Source organism: Pezoporus occidentalis, unplaced genomic scaffold, assembly GCF_034315485.1.
Source record: "Pezoporus occidentalis ecotype Australia unplaced genomic scaffold, CSIRO_AGI_Poc_V1 ctg196, whole genome shotgun sequence".
NCBI lineage: Eukaryota > Metazoa > Chordata > Aves > Psittaciformes > Psittacidae > Pezoporus > Pezoporus occidentalis.
The window spans coordinates 2,029,031-2,051,209 of NW_026913811.1; the positions used below are offsets into that span (position 1 = coordinate 2,029,031).

Sequence of the window (22,179 nt, forward strand, 5' to 3'; positions counted from 1 at the left end):
TAAACCAAAATATTAATCATCAGTTATTACAAGATATTCCAGGCTGAATTACCCCTTTTCAAAGTGTATGTGGAGATAAGAAATCACAAGAATAAGTTTTTCTGAATTCAGCAGTTCACAACCGCTATGCTGAAATTAGCTTCTTACATCTTTACCTTCCTGTCATCTGTACAGCGTTCAAAGTAGTGAAGTAACTATATCATGCTGCCTACTGCTTTCTGCTCTTATGTTTGTCCTTTTTGTTAAGAGGAATTCCCACCATACTGGCATTCTGGTGCACAACTAGGTTCCTCCAGAATAAAGAACAACAAATAATACCCACGCCCAAGCCCCAGGCCCTACACCTCCAAACTTTAATGGAAGGGAAGCCAGAGATTTTCCGTTCCACCATACAGTGAAGCGTAAGACCTAAGTCCACCAAGTACTGGAAGATGAGAGCAAAGCCAAGGCTATTTAAATCCTCATTGAAAGTGCACACTGTTCTACCAGCAAAGCTTTGTAGTTACAACATGGGAGTGAAGAAAGATTTTCTGTTGCAGCCTGACAGTTGCATGCTTGATTTCCAAAGGCAGGAAGGACTCTCCTTATATTTGTTGAAACTCTGTCCTCTGCACAAAACCCTGCATTCATATTTCATTGACAAGATTTGCCCATATGATGAAAAGAAAAAGATACTACTCATTAAAACTTGGACTGCTGGAAGCCAGACAAATGCATATTATATTGTTTAATTCCTTCATATCCCAACAACTAAGAAATCATTACCTTACTATATGCCTGCAAAGAAAATACGCTACTTCTCTGAACCTTAATATGAAAACCTGAATAACATCTTCGACAGGTTCTTGGTTCCTTATCCCAGGAAATCTGTGCTATTCAGCTCAACCTCAGAAACAGAATGCCTTGTCAGCAAAGTGGAAAACAAAAGATCTAGGTCTGCAGATGTGATAAACCTTAAAGGGTGTTGAAGAATAGTATAAAAAGCATGATGAAAACTCCCTCACCCCAACCTCACCTCCTCCTTCAGAGTTCAGTGTCATTTGACTCACTCCAGAAACTAATCCCGCTAATGATTATTACACTGCTTTTATACATTCTCCTTTTACACCCACACAGAGAATGGTTTGCAGAAGATGTCCACACTCTGATCTCACCATGGTATGTTGGGACATATTTTTGTTAGCTGAGTGCAAATGAGCAGGCAGGACAATTCAAAGGTCAAATGTACAGGTTTCTACAGCTGCAAAACTTTAAAGCAGCTAAATGTAACTTAAACTTTTGTGGTAGGTGCAGAAGCAGTATAATGGTTTTTTCAACCTTCTGGCAATCTGTGTACTACTTTGCGAGGTCAAAAATAAGAAGCAAAACATAAAAGGAGATGATATTTGCATATTAGCCCTGAGCTGGCCACAACCCAGAGGCAGAACAAAGTTAGGCACCATAACACACAATGTAGTCTCTGCTGAAGTTAGGTAGAAGTGAGTGATTGCAGCCATGAAGTCTCTCCCTTTAACTGTATTCTTTTTAGCAGCCATTTTAGGAAGACCTTCAGAATGCATCCATATTCACAAAACAAAAAAAAAAGGAGGGGAAAAAAATCATGACTAATTCCTATGTAAATTATGGAAAACGTGCAAAAAGCCTCAGCAGTCAGAAACCCTATTAAAACCATAGACATACAGTTGGAATGCACTGTTGTTAACTGTTAATCTATGTAAGAAAAACAACTGTTTCACACAGTGGTCTTAGGAGGAGGAAAAAAACTTGCAAGAAACACTCCCCCAGATGACTGTCTAGACTAACCCGATACTCTGATAATGAACTAAAACCCCAGCCAGTTACTATCTACTAGAGATCTTTTCTGTGGAGAGGCAGAACCACAGTTTCATCTTCTCCAGATCTCTGGATTTTGCTCAGCAAAATAAAAAAAAAAGCTTTGGAGATTAGCCTCTTTGGCTTCTACAGTATTTTCAGTGGTGCACTATAAAGCTGGGTATATTTTAACAATCAAAACACAGGACATGAGTTAATTCAGAGAATTCATCTCTCAGTAACTGCTGTCACATAGCAAGCCATTACTCTGGGGTGGTATAAACCAGCTTATTTTTGGTACTCCAGTATTTTGCAAGCCTGGGCGCAATGCACTCTGGATGAGCTTCAACAAACTCTATCCCTCTTATCCATATAATTTTAGCAGAATACTTATAGCTTTTAAGTGATTGCATAACGAATGCTTATTAAGATAGATATGGTTGAAAATTTAAAGTAGATCAAATTTAAAGAACTTTAAGCCTTCATATTTAATTAATTTTAAATTGAGCAACTGATCACCCTCATGGCCCTCCTCTGGACTTGCTCCAACAGTTCCATGTCCTTTTTATGTTGAGGACACCAGAACTGCACACAATACTCCAGGTGAGGTCTCACAAGAGCAGAGTAGAGGGGCAGAATCACCTCCTTTGACCTGCTGGTCACGCTCCTTTTGATGCAGCCTAGGATACAGTTGGCTTTCTGGGCTGTGAGAGCACACTGAAGCTGGATCATGTTAAGTTTCTCATAGACCAGACTGGTTTTTCACCAGTTACATGAGGCCTACTTTTAGACTGCTCCAATCTAAGTAACAGAAACATCTTCTAATGTCTATATATCCCACCTGAAGTACTGTGCTCAGCTCTGGGGCCCCCAGCATAAGGAGGACGTGGATCTGTTGAAGTGAGTCCAGAGAAGGACCACAAAGATGATCAGAGGAGTAAAACGCCTTCCCTATGGTGACAGGCTGAGAGAGATGGGGTTGTTCAGACTAGAGAAGAGAAAGCTCAGGGGAGACCTTATATCAGCCTACCAATGCTTAAAAGAGGCCTATAGGAAAACTGGAGAGGGACTTCTTACAAGCATATGCAGGGATATGAAAAGGGGAAATGGCTTTAAGCTGAAATAGAGTAGATTTAGATTAGATATTAGGAAGAAGTTCTTTACTGTGAGTGTGGTGAGACACTGGCTCAGGTTGCCCAAAGACTTTGCAGATGCCCCATCCCTGGAAGCGTTCAAGGCCAGGTTGGACGGAGCTTTGAGAAACCTGGTCTAGTGGAAGGTGTCCCTGCTCAAGGTAGGGGGTTGGAACTGGATGATCTTATGGTCTCTTCCAATCCAACCCAAACCATTCTATCACCTTTCACTTTCCCTTTTCAGTTCTTACAGAGCAGTTCAGTGCTGCATTGTCTGGGGAGCAAAACCAGAAGATCTACATTTAAATGCACACACTGGTCCTAATCTAAATTCTGTTCTAATCAGAACTCCCAATAGCTTATCTGGGATCTCTGCCAGACTTAGTAGTGCAGTACTGAACCTAAAAAGTCTATTTTCATTGGCTTCAGCTGCTCCCTGGAAACCTGGAGAGACAGAACCTTCTCATCTTTCTGTCAGCAGAAGAGAGAGTGATGACTACAGCATGCTATCACCCCTATGAATGGCACTCTATGAGGGGTGAAGGCTGTACATAGGGAAAGACAATGAAGTCATGGCAAAGAAGGAAAGGCATACATACTACATATTTCATCCTCACTATAAGTAAATGGGAAAGATATTTGAAAGTCTATACTTGCAAAGGCTAGATCTGCCAACTGCTCAGAGCCCCTGCACTTTATAAATTCTGACCTTGAGCACAAAATTTGTCAGCAAGCTGACAGCAGAAGAGACATAGTGAAAAATATCAGGACATTCAAAAAAACACAGGAGAAGAAAATAGGAAAAAAATATTTCTAAATACTTCGCATCTGTCTAGCCCCCAACCACAGAGCCACTCATGTGTCCTCCACACTCACCCTTCTAGCTCATCACTTAGACACTTTCATTAAGCTCCTTTTTTATTAATAAAAACAAATCTGAAGGGGGGCTATAGGGATGCTGGGGAGGGACTCTTCATTAGGGACTGTGCTGATAGGAAAACGGGTAACAGGTTAAAACTTAAACAGGGGAAGTTTAGATTGGATATAAGGAGGAAATTCTTTCCTGTTAGGGTGGTGAGGCACTGGAATAGGTTGCCCAGGGAGGTTGTGAATGCTCCATCCCTGGCATTGTTCAAGGCCAGGTTGGACGAGGCCTTGGGTGATATGGTCTAGCAAGGTGTTCCTGCCCATGGCAGGGGGGCTGGAACTAGATGATCTTAAGGTCCTTTCCAACCCTACCTATTCTATGATTCTATGATTCTATAGTGAATGACTATGCCCTTTAAGGAGAAAGTAAACAAACAAATCTTTCTTGTATTTCAAACTCAAGTTTACATGAGAAGAACTGTTCAAGTGTTTTTGAACAATATTTCTCACTCAACCATTAAGCCCCACTACAATATTACAGAAGAAGACAAAGCAGTATTCAAAGACCTCTTTTCATTCTCTCTTAGCTCTAACTTGGTACCTTTGTGTACGGAGAACGTGCAGACACACACCATACACACACCCCAGTAAAACTATTTAACAATAGTGTTCATGGGCTTTAAAGCAGTTAGATCATTCTACATGACAGCAGTTAAATAAAACATATAATTATTTTTATAAAAGTATGCACATACACATTGATATTACTTACATTAAAAATATATAAAATATCATCTTTATTATATGCAAGTATAAACATATATAGTTACACACACACAACCTTGTCAACAGTACATCAGGTTACTGTATCTTCACTATGCTTGCTTTCAGACTCCTGTGTAAGAATTTAATATATAATTAAATATATACTAATAATATATAATTATATATATTGAAATTTGGTAACAATTATATAGCTATCAAAACTACAACAGCTGGAAACATCCAGAGAAATTACCTAACTAACGCTACGAATACAACACACAAGCTTGAACAGTTTAATGATTCTTAAGACTACTGATGATGTGTAAGAGTTTTTAATTTACACTTCCTATTTCTCTACCAAAAGACAATCTTTTCAATACCAGATTGACAAAACACATGTAAATTAGTGGAAATCTGCTACCAATACTGGGGTGGGGGAGAAAGAGAGAAAGAAATGGGAGCCGCTGTAAAGGGGGGAAGGCAAAAAGGGGGAGAGGGTTAAACCTCTGAAGTGTACTCAAAGTATGAAGTAATTTGAAATTTTTATTGCCTTTTTTACAAATAATAAAGGCCTATGTTTGCTTCTTTCTTTTGATTAGGTTTTTTTGTCTATGACCCCTTCTGCTATGAAGCAATTTCAATTTAACAATTCATTAATGTAGCAGGGTTCAAAATTTCTTGCCATGATTTTAAACATTAAAACCCACATGGTTTAGTGTGAGGTGTCCCTGTCCATGGCAGGGGGGTTGGAACTTGATGATCTTAAGGTCCTTTCCAACCCTACCTATTCTATGATTCTATGAATAAAAGGTATCAGTTAAACCCTTAGAGCTAAAAAGTTCAAGTGACAAACACTAATCCTTCACATCACTTTCATTATTAGGAAATTTCCATCTTTTCTTGTTTCACCCTCTTCTGACAGGATGGGTTGATTTCTCGACTGCTTTGACCAGAAAAGCATCTTGTAAGAATTTGCACTACTATAGCTTTTTATTTTAGAGATATAGTTTTATACTAAAATGTATACAGAAAGGCAAGATTTTTTATTAAGTGTAAACAGTTGAAGAAAAATGGAGGATTAATTGGGATCTGTGTACCCTTATCACATTTGAAAGACTCAGGGTTTGTCTGGTTTGTTTAACTACGTAAACTAATCTAGTGAAAGGGATCTTTCCCTCCAGCCCGTCCTTCAAAAAGCACCTCCATAAGTGTGCTTAACCAGTGTCTACATGCCACTGTACTTTCAGGTGTTATTAGAAACCAGCACAGAAGCAAAAGCTTTTCAAGGGTATTCAAGCAATTTTCCTCTCTTCCTTGGAAGGCCTTAGTTAACCCAGCTGAAATGAATAGAAATATTTCCACTACATTTCACTGAAGCTGGATTTGCTACAACTTTCTGGTTTAGGTTTCTTTTACCTCTTTTATAGGCAGTCCCAACTTAATCCATCCTATGCGTTTTCCTATATATTTTTTTTCCTTCTATCCTGGGCTCAGCAGTAGCAGTCATTTTTCTCCTTCTTAGTAGCTGGTGCAGTGCTGTTACTACACTAACATTGTTAGTGCTGCTACTGCTGAGCCCAGGACACCTTCTTAAAGTGTGATGAGACACAGAGTGAAAAACATCACACAACTGTATTTTTTAAGTACCCACAAAATCTGAAATCCACAAAATATGAAAGCATTAAAAAATAATATTGCTTGTTATGGTGTTATATTTTAGAAATAGGCATGCATCACAACTGTGCTTTTGGTTCAGTTCGTTGTAATTCTGAACCTTGCATGCTTGATTTAGACATTAAGCAGAGTAACTTCAGGCAGAGGACTGGCAACAGAGACAGCAGGTAATTGTAAAAACATAATATTGTAAAGCAGTAAAACTACACCTTTGGAATGTAATGGTATTAATAAAAAGGAAATCTACTGAGATACAACTACACCAGAAGAAAACCACCCTACTTTAAAAGCTACCGTCTCAAGTTGAAAACAAACAAAAAAAATTAAAAAAAAAACAACAACCAACCCCCTAAAAAACAAAAAAAACCCTTTTGTTAGATTTTTGCTTAACTAAAGATTTGTACTTACAATATAAAACAATAGAAAAGTTACTTAAATATACTCGTCAAATTATAGAAGTTTTCATCATCTAAGAAATGCTAATAGAAATGAAGGTGATTTCCTAGGCAGAAAAGAACACAGAACTCCAGTTATTCCTAGTGCAACACTCAAGCTGTGTCTAGGATACGTTGTCATGATTAGATAAAAAGGTCGTTTTATTATGCTCATGATGTTGGCTTTTTTGAGCCTGGTGTGTCGGAAAGTTAAAACAGCATTAATCGTCTTCCCTATTCTGGTATATTAGTGAGAATGATTGCTCCAGCAACTGTTGGGCATCAGAGACATCACTTACTAAAGCCCCTTCTGCCTTGATCAAAATGCCTTTTCTATGGGTAAGACAAAGGGTTATACAGGAGGAATATCAGTCACTTCACAGTAGTGAAAATTCTTCCTCTGGCAAGATTCTGATGGCCTTGGGGAACCGTAGAGCTCTTGACCATGTCCAGACTCTAAAAAAAGTCTAAACAAAGTGGCACAGCTCTGCACTTACAATAAGCAAGTATAAGCGTCTGAAAAGAGGGCTGAAAACAGAAACATTATTCCTGCTCTATGAAACCACAAGAGGAATGAAAACTATGTTGAAACTAAATTTTTGTCAGTAAAGAACTTTGCATTATGAGCTTTAACTCTAACTTGGAGAGGGAACACCTTTTCACATATGTACCTAAATTATCACATGTGGAAATGCTAGTCAAATAATCAAATGAATTCCCTACCTAATGAATGCAACATTAGATCCTAAATTGTAACATCTGAGATTTAATTTTGTGATGCTGATCTGCAGCCTTCAATCAGCCAGGATTTCCAAAAAAAAAACCATTTCTCAGGAAATAAAACATCTTACAGTTTCAAATGTTACAATTTCTATACTGGAAAATGTCTCTTCCATTGTTACATTTTATTCTTTTCAGATGTTTCTGATTTAGCTGGGAGGCCTTGCTTAAGCTTTCCATTTACTGTAAATATTGCAGATTAAGATCTCATTCTACAAATATTCAGAAGCTATGAAAGGTTTTGGGCATCAGACTGCTAAGTGTGAGGTTGGTACATGATGTTTCTTGTAGTACAATGTCCAAAAAGTTAAATTACAGCATGATCCATCAATTAAACTAGTTGAAATGGGATCAAAATTTAACAAGGATTCTCTGTTTATATTCTTCCCATCATTTATGCTACAAGGCACAAAGGTTGAAAAGATCAGAAGAGAAACCTCTCTATATCTAGCATATAACAATGTTTTAAGTTTCAGATGCAAAAAGGAGACACAGCTCAATTTCCTCTAGCAGATGAAGAGCAAAATTTTAACTTGGACATGAAGGTCACTTATTGTCAGTCCTAATAAGAAAACTGCAGATTCTCAAGTAACACAGCCAGGGACTGAGGAAACACCATGGAATGCAGCCAGGGACACCCACCCTGGAAATACACACCCGAACTGAAAGTATAGGGAAGGTAACAGAAATAGGCTACTGGTTCTCACCCCAGCATGAGAGGATAATTAGGAAGAAAGTACAGAGCAGAGAGAAAAAAGCAGGCTACAGGGCTGGATATTGTGACAGGAAGGAGAAGTGGTCTTTTAGGCACAGCTGGGAATTGTTTCTCTGAAGCCAGAGAGTTACTGCTACAGAAAAAGACAGGAGAAAGATTCCTGAATGAGAAGAAGCTTAATCTGACAGTTTTAAGGTGTGAAGATCTGGACATCAGCTACAAACGTATTTTTCATAGATGAGTTGCACTTACTGAAAGCATAATGAATTTGAGGTATTTTGCAAGCCTGCATTAGAGTCTGATTTCCAAGAAATACCCAGAGCTCCTACTAAAGTCAGTAAGAGAAATGTTATTCACCACTTATAAAAACCAGGACAATCTTACTTGATTCTTGCAGGCTAAGAATCAGGATAACGTGAGACAGATGTAACATAGCTTTTTTTGGTAGGCAGCGTTAGCTACTGTAATGTTGTACTCACATTAAATGGTATTACACACCTGCCTTCCAGGAGGAAAAAGAAATCGAGCAGAGAAGAGACCATACATGGTTGTCAGACTGCAAAATTTTCTATCCCTCCTTCACCCTGATTAAGACTAGATGACCATGTTCATTAAGCTGATGACTGGAATGAGAAAATCTTTTGTCATTATCCATTTTTTTTAGGAAAAATAACATATGCCACACCTTACTTGAAAATCAGATGAAAGATCACAAAAAATACAAAGCTGTGCACATATGGGAAAAGTCTGCATTGCATGCTAAGTTGCACAGGCAAAATACAATCCTCAAGAAATGTTTTCTTGAATCAGAAGATGACACAGTATTCTCAATAGTGATTTGTCCAATAAAATGACACTTAAGTAGTCAATAGTTTCTTATTAAACGTATTTCATATCACAATAGAAAAAAAAAATCACACAAAGATGCTAAAAAAAAATTAAAAAATAGCAAGACTGTCACAGTGCCAAAGCTATATTGTGAGGTAAGTGCACTTAATGGACCACACAGAGCAGCAGAAGATTCAGAGATGAGCAGTCAGACCCATACCACTACTCTTCTAGTAATATTTCCTTTATAAGGGTTATTATTATTACCTCTTCTTTTTTCACTTTATATTTAAGATCAGTAAGAGCTGACCTTAATGATATCCCTCCATTTCTGAAATTCATCCAAAGTCCTTTTTGCACAGATTTTAACACCTCAGCAAGTTTAGCAACACATCAAGATTTCCAGCCAATACCTTACTACAGCCTTCTCAAATGTGCCGATAGTGCTACAGTGATGCATAGCTCCTCTACTGAGAGCTGACAACATGTTGAAACTTGGCTATGAATTGACGTTAGAGCGCTAATGTCTTCATTTTCCATGGGGCTCATCAAAATGCTTTTTGTCATTCCCTGCCTGATGCAGATTTTACCATTTACCCATGCTACTTTTATTCTCTTCAGTTTCACTCTTGTTTTCCTTCCACTGTTTTCAACAGCTCATTGCTTCAGAAAGAATATTTCAACTCCTGCTTTATTTTTAATTTCCACTGAATTTTCCCTTGCTATTCTTTTGGGCTTTTCATGCTTTGAACACTCTGCATATCACTGGCTATTGGTTGTCTAATTTGAGGTAGCAAATAATGAAAAGTCTTGCCTGCAAAAAAGGTCAAACACAGGTATTTACAAAACAGTATTTCTAAGGTAATATTTGCCTGAAAATATCACCATTTTCTTCTACTATTACTAGACCGTAAAAAGTTGTAACTATACTGTAGACTCAAACAATCACAAAAGAACAACAAAAAAGTAATATTCTAATGCATCTGAAAGAGTAAAATCTTCACTCAGGAAAGAAAGAGAGAATTTTCCCAACACATCATCTTCCCTCTCCTCTGCAACCCATTCCCCACTCATGACTTTGGCCCATTACTCCATATTATGAGACCCTTGTTTTAGTTTCCAGAAAACAATCTCTAGATGCAGAATGTAACCAAGCCTAAGTCCTACTTGACACATAAACCCCAGTATTTTATGCTCTCCTGGACATTTGCCTCCTCTAGGTAACAGAAAACACTAATTTTCAAATACAAATTTAAAAAATGCATATATGAAGAAAATATATCTGTTTGCCCGAAGTATAAGCAACTCTGCTACTTCTTTCATTTCACAGTTTAGAGCAGGATAGCTACAGTGCTCCCCTTCTAAACCCTGACTTGAAGTAAAGAAGCTTTCCCTGTGCCTGGGTTGCAGGAAAGCTCCATTTTACTCTGGTGAAAATTCTCAGGTCCTTCAAAGAGTTTATTCAAATCTGTATTTTCATCTTCTTTCGTAGACCTAAAGGCATAAAATTTCTGCTTTTATTTCTAACACAATATGCAATAATCGTACATCTATAACACTTTAATATTTATCTGTCATATGCCTGTAAAAACATCAAGGTATTGAATATTTCAAGTGCTCCAAAACCAGCTACATTTAAAAGTATCATGGCTTCTTCATTGAAGGATTTTTACCTTTTTTTTTTTTGTTGTCGTTGCTTACTGTTTATGGATAGAAACAGTGTTATTCAAATTTTGGGGTTTAGCTGGTGGTGTTTGTTTTGGCTTGGGGGGCAGTGCCGTTGTTTTGTTGGTTTTGTTTAGATTTTTTTAAATTGTAACTGCTCTACGATCATCAAGACAGTTTCTCAGGGCCTTTGAAACTGGGAGGCTGCAGAGGCTCCTACAGAGAAATTTTGCTGTTCAGAAGTAACTCAGAACTAAGGATACCGGTAGCAATCTGCTTCCTTCAAGGTTTGATTTCTCAAATTGTGGGTTTCAGTCTGAGGTTTTGACTATGGGAGTCATCCTGCCTATTTTATCAGGTTGTGTAAAACTGTTAAATTTTGCGTGCTGTAGGAGTGAGTATAAATGAAAGTGCAGGGCATTTTAATAGAAGGTGGGAATAAAGGAAGACAATGAGATTAAATAAAAAATGCTTACTAAATATTGCAGTTGATGGCTAAGTCTGTTGAAGCTTCCCTGCCCAGCCTTCAAAATGAAGCAACCTCATGTGCCACAGCCTGTGTTGGGGGCAGGGAATAGAGTAATAATACTTCTTTTGTCTGGTTAGCTCTTCAGAGCAGGGACCCACTTATGCATACATACACACATGCTACATAAAGAACCTCTATTTCAGTTCAGGCTAATAGTAGCTGCTATAAAGCAAAACCCAACAACATAAAAGTTCTATTCTCACAAATCCTACAAACGAGAAGAGCTTATTGATCAAAAGCATATTTTTTGCTGCTAAACACCTGAACAATGTTTACAGTCGCTGGGGGACAGTGAAAATAAATCAAGCAACTTGAGAAAAAGTACAGGTCTTTTTATAACCTCTCATGCAATAGTATGCCATGGCTGGCAGACCGGAAACCTCTTGAACATAACCTGCCACAGCCTGCATGCCAAGAAGTTCTGCAGCTTATGAGATTACAGGGGTAAAACCTGCTACACATACAAGATCTGAATATATCCCAAAAAAGTTTTCACTACTTCTTCTCACGATAATGCTACCATCAACAGATATGGAAAAGTTGTACAAAGTTAAAAGATCATCTGAATACTTTTCAGAGGAAAGTGTAGTTTCATAAAGAATTTAATTCCCTCTTTGGCTCATTTACACCTAATCACAGTCACTCAGGCACACATAAGCATCTTCAGCAGCACTACAGACTAAATATGAGCTGGATGTTTTCTTTATAGTAAAAATGTATTTGAGAAGCATTGAGTCATACAGAAACTTCTGTCAGTTTCCTCCATAAGCTTAAATTTATTCATATAAATTATCCAAAAATATCTTAACGACTTTTAAGTGCAAATCAGTTTTATCAGTACGGATTTGCTTCTGTTTTCTTTGTTCTTTCTTCTTTTGCCTGTTACTATATACTTTCACTGAGGATGCTTTTTACTTCCTGCTACACTTTCCTCTGTGCTGTTGATCGGATTCTTCATCCACTTCCCAGCTTGAAAAGAAAATATTGGGTTTTTTTATTTTTTCATCTCCCCTTCCTCCATTTTTTCTATTGTCCTTATGTATAAGATCATCACTGTTTATTTTGCTGTCAGAAAGGGTCAGATGAAGGTAACTGATCTCAAATACAACATTAGATCTATGCTCTCCTACCCCACAAAATGAGCCTCTCCTTCGGTTATACCCTCTGCCTCAAACCCTTTTCACTATCCTCTGCAACATCCTCTTCTTCAACACCAAGGACACTTCATTGTCTGTTGCTGTCCTTCCTAGGACCCTCAAATGCATGGACCAAGTTCTTGTAGGCATTGCAGAACTGTCACAGGAACTGCTGCCTTGCAGAGATCAGAGTTTCCACTGACTATCTGGCTGCATCTATGCAGTCTTCCCTATTAACTCAGTAAGAACCTGTAGTGGGGCATTAGCTCCAATCATTGATTTACTTCATCTGTCATGAGGGATGGGCTCTTGTCTCCTTTGATAGCCAGAAATTCCAAAATTCAGTCAGTCAGAGAAAGCTTTCAGAAACTTGCACTGGGAATACCAGGTGCAACAAATACATTGGGCTAAGATACATTAGTAGCAATTTTCCTGAGAACAACCCAAAAGCTCCCTGCTCCCCATAGCTTCTTACGCTATGTTCAGTTATCATACTTCTCCATTTTCCCTCTTTTCTCACCAGCCCAATCTTGATAGCTTTGTCTGAAATACTCTCCCTTCTTCAAAAGGATATTATTCCCAACCTATGCATTTCTACTCAGCCCAAACCTTTTTACATCCCATTATAAGTCACTTACATACAGAGTAAATGAACACTATTCTTTCTCCTTCTACATGGGATGAAGGCAAATTTAGATCAGTGACAGGATTCTCTTTTCCCACTGCCTCTTCCTCCCTTTAACCCATGACAAAGAAGAAGGAAAACATCATTGGCTTTCCATGGCTTCATACCTCCACAGAAAATCAATTAAAAAAATACCAGGACATGAGCCGAAATACAAATATCATTTGATCAGACAGTCTTAAGAAAGCAAAGGAAGTGGTCATGCTAGAAAAAAAACCAACTCACATATGTATAAATCTGAAGATGAGGCCTCTTAATCTGTTTCCCCAATTTCTTTTTCCCAAATTATTTTTTACTGGGAAAAATTCAACAGCAAAATTTAAACATCTATTTTTTTTTCTTTAAGGGAAAAAAGCCAACAACAACAACAAAAAGTCCATAATAAAGGAGACAAAATCAAATGCTGGGATCTTGTGTGTTTACATATCAAAGACAAGAAGCTGACCTGAAGAACAGACTTTGACAGGAAATATAAAAGGTCATTGCATGTATCAGAAAAAGTAAATCATGAGCTCCCAAACAGTTCCTGCTTTCTTGTTAACCCAGCAACAAGTCTCAAGCTAAATACTGTAATTATGCCAGTCATTAGGTACTGCTCAGCCTCCTGTCTCCAGCCCGGAAATTAGTCTGCTCAGAGCCCAGATAGCTGAGCAACCAGTCACGTTTTATCATATAGCTGAGGCTAGGAGGCCAATCTGAAGGAAAGCTACATATGTTCTATATTAGGAAGAAAATACCTAACTTAAAGAACTTGATTTACAGAACAATAAAAAGTATGCATTTAAAGCACAACAATGTAAAAAAACTAACAAAACAAAATCCCTTATAACTCTCTTGTGATTTGCAAAGGAGGTTCACATAAACTTAAACTTATAAAATTTTACTCAAAGAGTTATGAACCGTTGCTAAACTCAGTTTAAAATTAAACTACAGAGGCATTTCTTACTGTAAACTATTAGAGGCAACTATTGCAATGAATCAATGAAAAAATAATTTCCTTTTGCATTTTTTGGAAAGCATAAATTTATTAGCTTAAAAGCATAAATTACAAATCACTATTGATCAGAATAGGCTTTTAAGATATCTTTTGTATTTTTTTCATGTATTCCAGCTCACATAAAGTATAAAAGAAGTTAACATTAACAGTTCCTATATTAGAGATTTCCTATAGTTACTACCAAGATATACTACAGGAGTAATCTTTCTTTAATGGAATAACAGTACAATAAATTAGTAATAGCAACTTCTTTTTTTTTTGAATATGAGAAATGCAACACCAAGATAAAACACTAGGTGAAATTTTATTTAACCCTGCCCACTGTTGTAAAAGCATATTATATTACATACAAAATTATATATATTAAATTGTTATATTAATGTGACAGTGACAGAAGCAAATTTGGCTTACTACCTCCAATTTCAAGTATGAAAAAGTAAATTTTTAATTATAATAACTCAATTTCCAAATAACTATATAATGTAGCTTTAATATCCATCCTAAGCTGACACACTTGGTAATCTGTTGTTTTAGCTAGAAGGAAGGTGTACTTTCTGTAAAGACCTATTTCTGAAAATGGCTGTAAATATTAACAGAGTTTTTAACAGAATAATGCTTCCTAATTCCCCACTACCCGAAATATAAAAGATCTGAGTCCTTGCACTTGCTTCATAAGGAACGATTACAGAGAATGGGCTGGGTGACACATCCAACAGCAAAAATCTAAACAGCAATGAACAGAAGTCCATAAGCCTGATTTTAAGAATGTAAGCAACAAGCTATTAGAGACAAAAGAAACAAATTCGTCCTTTACATTCTTCTGTTGCTTGTGACACCTAGTGGGTATAAAAGCAGCCTGGAAGAACAAATAGCAACTGCTGCTTTTTCAGTGCTCGGTTTAGTTATTTCCTTAACCTACATGGAAATTATTTCCATTTCATAGTCAACAAATGTAAAGATGTTTTTTAGGAGTTATATTCAGCTTTGAACACTTCAGAATTTAATTTGAAACAAAGGATTCCACAGGATTCCCTTCAGAAGCCATTTCTAAACACGTGAATTACACAAAGGTGTTTGAAAACAGCCAGCATGAGCTTACCAAAAGCAAATGTCATCACTGCTTTCACCCATGAGGTCACTGGTGCCAAGGACAAGGAGAGGGCAGTGGATGCTGCTTGACTTGAGCAAGGCTCTCCCTTAGAGATATTGTGATCAGTGAGAAAAAGGCCAAGTAAGTAAGAATAGATAAGGTGACTGGAAAACCGGCTGGACTACTGGCTAAAAGAGTTGTAATCAGCAAAGTTCAGACAGGTCCAGAAACTAGTGCAGTCAGTCCCTCAGGAATGAGTATCTGCACAAGTAACAATTTAACATCTGCATTAACACCCTGGATGATGCTGCAAGACCACACTCTCAGCAGGACTGCAGATGACACCAAATCTGAGCACCAGTGAACAGGCTGGAGGGCAGCACTTACACTCAGTGATCCATGACAGTTTAAAAAAAGGGGGTGGATAGTTATCTTAAACTTCAGAAAAAGCAAACAGAACAATCTAATGGAACAACATAGGCTGGAGGATAACTGCCTGCAAAGCAGCTCCAAGAAAAGGATCAGGGGAGTCCTAGTAGATAACCTGAACAGGAAGTAGCAGCATACCCTTGCAGCAAAGAAGGCCAGCTGCATGGGCTGTATCAGGATGAGCACAGCATTCAGTCCAGGAAGTGGCTCTTCACCTCCATTTAGCACTTCTAAGGCTGCATCAGAGTACTATATCCAGTTTTGGACCCTCAATACAAGAAAAAAAAATGGAGATACTGAAGAAAGTCTGGGGGAGAGGCACCACATGGTTCAGGGAGCTGGAGAACTTGTCCTGCATGGAGAGTTTGAGGGACCTGAGTTCATTCAGCCTTAAGAGACAAGGTTTCAAGGGGATTTGATTGCTGCCTATAACTACCTGTTCAGGGGATGGAGAGAAATTGAAGCCAGAATCTTGGAAGCTCACAGCAATCAGAAAAGAGGCAATAAATACAAATTGGAACATGCAAAATTGAGATTTTTCTTTTTTTTTTACCATTTTGGTAGTCAAATACTGGATCAAGTTGTCCAGAGATTTTGTGGAATCTCCATCCTTGAAGGTGTTCAAAAACTGACTGGACAGTTCAGAAACGGAACAGGTCTAATCAGATTAGACCTCCTTTGAGCATGTATTGGACTAGATGGCCTGTGAAGGCCCCTTCTGCTTTTAATTATTTTACCAATCTACGAAGTCTACTTCTGCCCCGAGTGGGTTTCTTGTCCACTGCTAATGTGAATTAAGAATGTGACTTTCTATTCGTCCAAATGATCCTATCCCCCTTTTTAGTATTGATAACCTTTTAAATATTTTAAAGGAGTAAGATAAAAATGCGGACTAGTATTCAGCACTCACGCTATGGTTGTTCAGTTCTTCAGTACCATTTTTGATGAGAGCATGTATTCGTAAACATACCAACTTGGACAAAAGAATAATATTGCTGCTAAGCTATTCAGCATCATCTTTGATTATTACTGAAAACTTCATGTTAAAGGATGTACAACATTATTGGTTTGACAAGCAATCCTCCATTCATTAAATATCCATTCTAAACAGACAGTAATTTGGGTTGTACACAGAATACATTCTACAATTATATCTAATGGATAACAGTTCTACATTACCGTATTTCCACAATCTCATTTTCAAACAATGCTTTGAGTTATTAAAAGTAAGGAACAAAGATTCATGAGAATGGAAGAAGGTTTATTCTAAATCACTACATATGGACTTAGTGCCTTAATTACTGGTGTGCTAATCACCTAGTGTAATGCAAAAGATGCTTTGGTCAGCATTATTAGAACTGACTTTGTCAGTATCTCTAAGCCCATAAAAGAAGGCTGAGGGATCTCTCCTTAATATTTTTGGATAAAAACTTAGTTTAGTCCCTCATTCATGGAAATGCTATAAGCTAAGCCATACCTAAGATGTTTAAGAATAGTTTCAGGAACTGATCTTAGTATTACAGTAATTAGTTATTTTTTCACTCCATCTCTGAATTTCTCCCATTGAAGAGAACTAACCAGAGCAAGTAACTTCCCAAGTTCCTCTTATAAAAGAGGTGTTATACAGAAAAGCAATCCTTAAATTAGTTACACTTACGCAATTAGTTATACCTTCAGCAATTTTCCTGTAATATTATTTCACATTGCTGAGAGCAATAGCTCATCTTTTAACTATTATATGAATAAAATAAGCAGCCTAAATTAGCTCAAATTCCTACCAATTGTGACAGCTTTCTACTTACCAATCTGAAATTTGGCTGACTAAAAAGGAAGATACTTTCTAAAATTACAAATAATAAATGGTTTAGTGCAAGATTACTGGCTCAGACAGAAAATACACAGCATAAAATATGTACATACTGTATTGTTGCATATAGCTGGCCATAATTTCCTTTCTTATTTACCTCTTTCACATTGAGGGCCAGTAAACCCGTAGACACACGCACAGCGATTAGGTCCAACACACCGTCCTCCATTCTGGCAGCTATTTTCACAGACAGCTTTAATTAAGAAAAATAAGAAAGTTTTAAATGTTATAGTAACAATATTTCTAAGACTACCATATGCAAAATTCAAAAATAGTATTTTTCCTATCAACTGCTTTAAGTCTTTCTGGACCTGAAGATCAAACTCATGTCCTTCCTACCCATCATCACCAACAATAATGATTGTCCAAGTCAAATTCCATTAGTACCTGTATAATGATAATTGCAAGCAGCTGTTCAACTATTTTCAGCACAGATTCTTAGCAGATGTTTAACTTAAGTATATTTTTAGACAGTTCTGCAGCTCTATTCACTAATTATAACAACTTACATCCATCACCAAAATTAGCAGACAAAAACTATTCTGAGGGGTTTTGAGCATATCAGGTTATGCTATGTCATCATAACAGCAACAAACTTTTCATAAAGGGGGGCTTGGGGACTCTGAGAGACAGATAAATCAGCTCTCAAAGTTGATACTGCTGGCAGAAGTCATGTTTAGAGCAAGAGAAAAGAATTACTGCTTTAATTAATCTTTAAGTACCTTCAGAAACCCTGTTTCCTAGAACATCCCAATGAGAAATAAAACATTTGGGGGGAAGTATAAATCCACAGTATATACAGATGGAGAAGGCTCTTCACGGTTATGGGACTTCAGAACACCCACGCACACTATTTATCAACAGTATGAATCAAGAACAAAGCCTCCTGCCAAAGCACTGAAATCTCAATTTGAAATGAAGACAGTTCTTCAGCATGACTGAAAAATACCACTAAAGAGGTGTTTTAACTGTGTCTATTTTCCAGGACATACATCATTTTTTTCAAGTTAGCAGATGCTCCAAATCAAAGCATTTCACCTTAAAAGGAGAGCCCCATTGTTTTGAAGTGTCTCTTAGCAACAGCAAAGAGATTTTATTCTAAAACGCTCTGGGTTGCTTTCCTACACAGAAGCCCCCAATCTGAAGGTGGCATTTGTAACATATTTGAGTATCCAGCACAGAAAAAACTCAGCAACCTAGAGAAGGTATATATTTCTGGAAACTGCCTCCTATATCACAATGGGGAAAATAAAATATACTGGTATGTGGAAATGTGATAAAGTCTTTCTTATTGAGAACTATAAAACTGAATTACTTTTTACTGAGAATGCATATCTTATGCATAAAATGAAGATACTTCTCTGCAGGTGTTAAATTAATGAATTAATGGACAATAGCAATGTAGTGAGACAATTAACTTCAGTATATTTAATACACAAAGATATCTTATTAAAACAAAATAAAGATATATTTACATTTTTTAGACATTCATTCCAAATTGCATTTAGAAGACAAATACTCAATCTTCCTTGAAATTTTAACAAACCTATACATTAAAGCCAATCTCCAGATTTTTTTCAGATCTTCTGGATTTCTTGTTCAGATTTTCTGGATTGTTTTAGAATTGCCACTTGAAAATTCAATCCTCGTTTCATTTATTCACTGGAAATATTCTCTCCCCAAGACCATTCAGGTGTTGATACAATACTTTAAAATCAGCAGAAAGGAGCCAGAAGCTCTAGGGTCACATTTCAGGATTACAATTATTACTCAAGATTTTAGAGAATTTTATTGAGGTAGAAATCAAGCAAGCACAAGACTGTTCTTCAGCATTTGTAAAAATGGCTGAGAAAAAAAAGTTTGGTTTTTTTTTTTACAATATTCAGCCTGCTCTTTGCAGAGATGCCTTTTGTTTGTCTCTAGTTCCCTCAGACTTACTTAAGCAATTAATTTCTCAGCTAATTAGTAGCCAGCTGGCCTCAGAATACACTTTGAGTCTCTCTTAACCCCTGCAGCATTCAGTGACTTCTATTGTTTGCTAAATTTGTATGGCTTGTAAACACTGTAATGCTATAGGTAGAGCTGTGCAAATAATTGACTTTTTAGCTTGTCTGCAAAACCAAAAAGGTATCCAAAAGCTTGAATAGTTTTTAATCTTTTTCTCTAGTCACACAGAAAACCATGCTTCAACCTAGGAGCTTGACTGCTCTTACAAAATGGAGAAACTTCATCATAGATAATGAAAAAATAGTGATTGTCTGGTAAGGAAAGGAGACTGGAATTTATACTGCCATTGTTCCCAGTGGATTTTTCAAAACTATTTGATGAATTTGATTTTTAGTTTGAATTTTAGAGAATACAAATGCATGAACTGACTTTCAGCTAAACTCTCTACCTCAAAACAGCATTAAATTTCTTTATATTTCAGCATATTGGCTTTTTTATCTTCCTACTCGTCCTAAAATAAGAAGGTTAACTTGCAGGACTTTTGTGGATTTACGTTTAGATGCAACAGAGCAGTTACTTACGCTGCCCACAGTAAGTTCCAATGTAGCCTTTCTGGCACTGGCACCGGTCATCCATGCATGTACCCCCGTTCATGCACCTGATGCTGCACTGTTGTACTGCAGTGGAACCCAGGCAGAGAGATATCAGTGTTAGGCTGAAATACCATGTTGGGAAGCAAATATGGATAAAAGCAGAGATGTCTGAAAGTAGACATAAGCTTTGTATAATATATGCTGTGTATTTAAGTGTACACTGAGCTATTCTTGTAACCAAAGAGGTCCAAGCTGTAGATATTAGTCAGCCATTATTTTAAAAACAACCACGAAGTTTTTTAAGTTTTCCATGAATATATTTAGCATCCTTGAATATTTCATTATCTTGGCTGTACAATCTTAGTTTCTTAGGAAAATGCACTCAATGAAAACACTACACACATTTATATTTAAACCAGCTTATGTCTTTAAACATGTTTGTTTCCAATTTGTCACACAGAGTAAATATGCACCCATGGTATATCAAACTTTACAAGAAAAACCCTAGAGATATACCAAAGTGTAAGTAAGTTACATGAGTGTATGCAATAATGACAGGTTATTTTTAAAGAATTTACACAGTAGTTATTTTTCAGTTGATGCTCAAAGAGAATTACTTATAATGAAATCTCTAATGAAAATAAATATAGCTAGTCCTTACTAGATTTTGATCCACAGGTAGGTGATATTTGTCCACTTGCACAGGTGCACATGTTAGGACGGGAACAAAATCCATCACCACAGCTGTTTTTACAAATTGCTGAGGAAGAAGACAATTAAAAAGTGATTAACAGTAACCCTAGTGTCCAACTACAGGAAAAAAAAAAAAAAGATTTGATAAATCAGAGTTGTGCCTTCCTTTCTGCCTCACCAGCCAAGGAAGCACCACTGAACAAATGAACGACAGAGCCAGTTATAGTCAGACAGCTGTTATAGACCAAATCCAGATTCTAAAGGAAATTTAAATGAATACATCAAAATAATCTGCTGAATTAGCAAACACACCAAAAGAGAGACTGAAACGTTTAGAGCCAAGTATGGCACAGGAGGTCCTTAAAAACCACATATGGTGCAAGAAACAGCTTGTAAAGCACAAAGCTAAGGAAGAATCAGTTTCTTTGTAAATAATTTCGGGGTTTTGAGAGTATCAAATAATCTGGAAGCATATCTTCACTGAAGGATTGCAAAAGTAACAAATACCTTCAGTAGGTCATTTGCCAAGAACATGCTGACTACTTAAAAACCCTGTCTATATATATTAGATTGAAAGAAAAAATCCACATGGTCATATACATTAAAAAAATTGCAGAGGTAAGACCATTCCAGAATGCTTGTGCTCCACTTCTTATTTAGAAAAACATGCATAAATGAAACCCAGCTCCTATAAGGAAGCTATTTTCTTGCTTCTCCATTAGAGAATTCAAATATGGCCACAGTGAAACACACACGCTTTCTCCACCAGATCAGCAGCTCTGTTCCAATACCGAAGATGACCAGATCGGATTTAGTAAACCCATATCCTCCTTGACATACTCCAACAAGGGCCGCATTTTATTTACAAGAGAGGAGTAGACAAAGCCACATTAGTGATCCACTGACACCACTTTTCAGGCATCAAATAGAAGCAGTGTGCCTCATCTACATTTACTGCTAAATTCCTCGATAACTATACCATAAATGTGAAGCCATGAAAGGAAAAAGAGTTTGTGGGATTTCACTATTTGGTTGCAGCTAGAGACATACCACTGTCTGATGTGAAATACTTTCTCTATTAGCAGGCTTAGAAGTCAGAAACTGGATTTAGAGCACTGTACAAACACAGGGAACAGGGCTCTTTCTACCACTGTTCAGTCCATCTTTACACAACATAGCTCAATCTGATTAAACAAGGTCTACATTTAGACCATTTTCTTGGTTATTATCTGTTAGAGAATAATGTTTTATCAACTGAAAACCTTAGCTGAAAGCATATTCTAAGTATGCTTTTATCAGTACAGTTTATTTTAACAAACAAAAAAAGTAAACCTACCCAGACCTTTGGTTTTCAGATAAAAGATCACATTTAATCATAAATATGTCACAGACTGCCAATGACCATCATCACACTATCAACTGAAAACACTGTAAGAATAGTTTCCTGTTGAAATACAACTACCTCATAGATCTCTCATCATGAAATTATACTTTAAAATCACCAGTTAAAATCTGCAGTAATTACAATCAACACATGTCC

General features: G+C 37.0%; 1 protein-coding gene across 1 annotated transcript in view; it reads right to left on the reverse strand.

Annotated features, from left to right (window-relative positions):
* The window catches only part of FBN2 (fibrillin 2), a 158,659-nt gene that overhangs the window by 133,308 nt on the left and 3,172 nt on the right, over positions 1-22,179 (reverse strand). The window contains exons 3-5 of the mRNA XM_062617454.1: positions 20,608-20,706; positions 19,935-20,030; positions 17,504-17,599 (exon numbers count right to left, since the gene is read on the reverse strand). Of these exons, the coding sequence (XP_062473438.1) occupies positions 17,504-17,599; positions 19,935-20,030; positions 20,608-20,706 (291 nt within the window). The remainder of the gene's footprint in view (positions 1-17,503; positions 17,600-19,934; positions 20,031-20,607; positions 20,707-22,179) is intronic.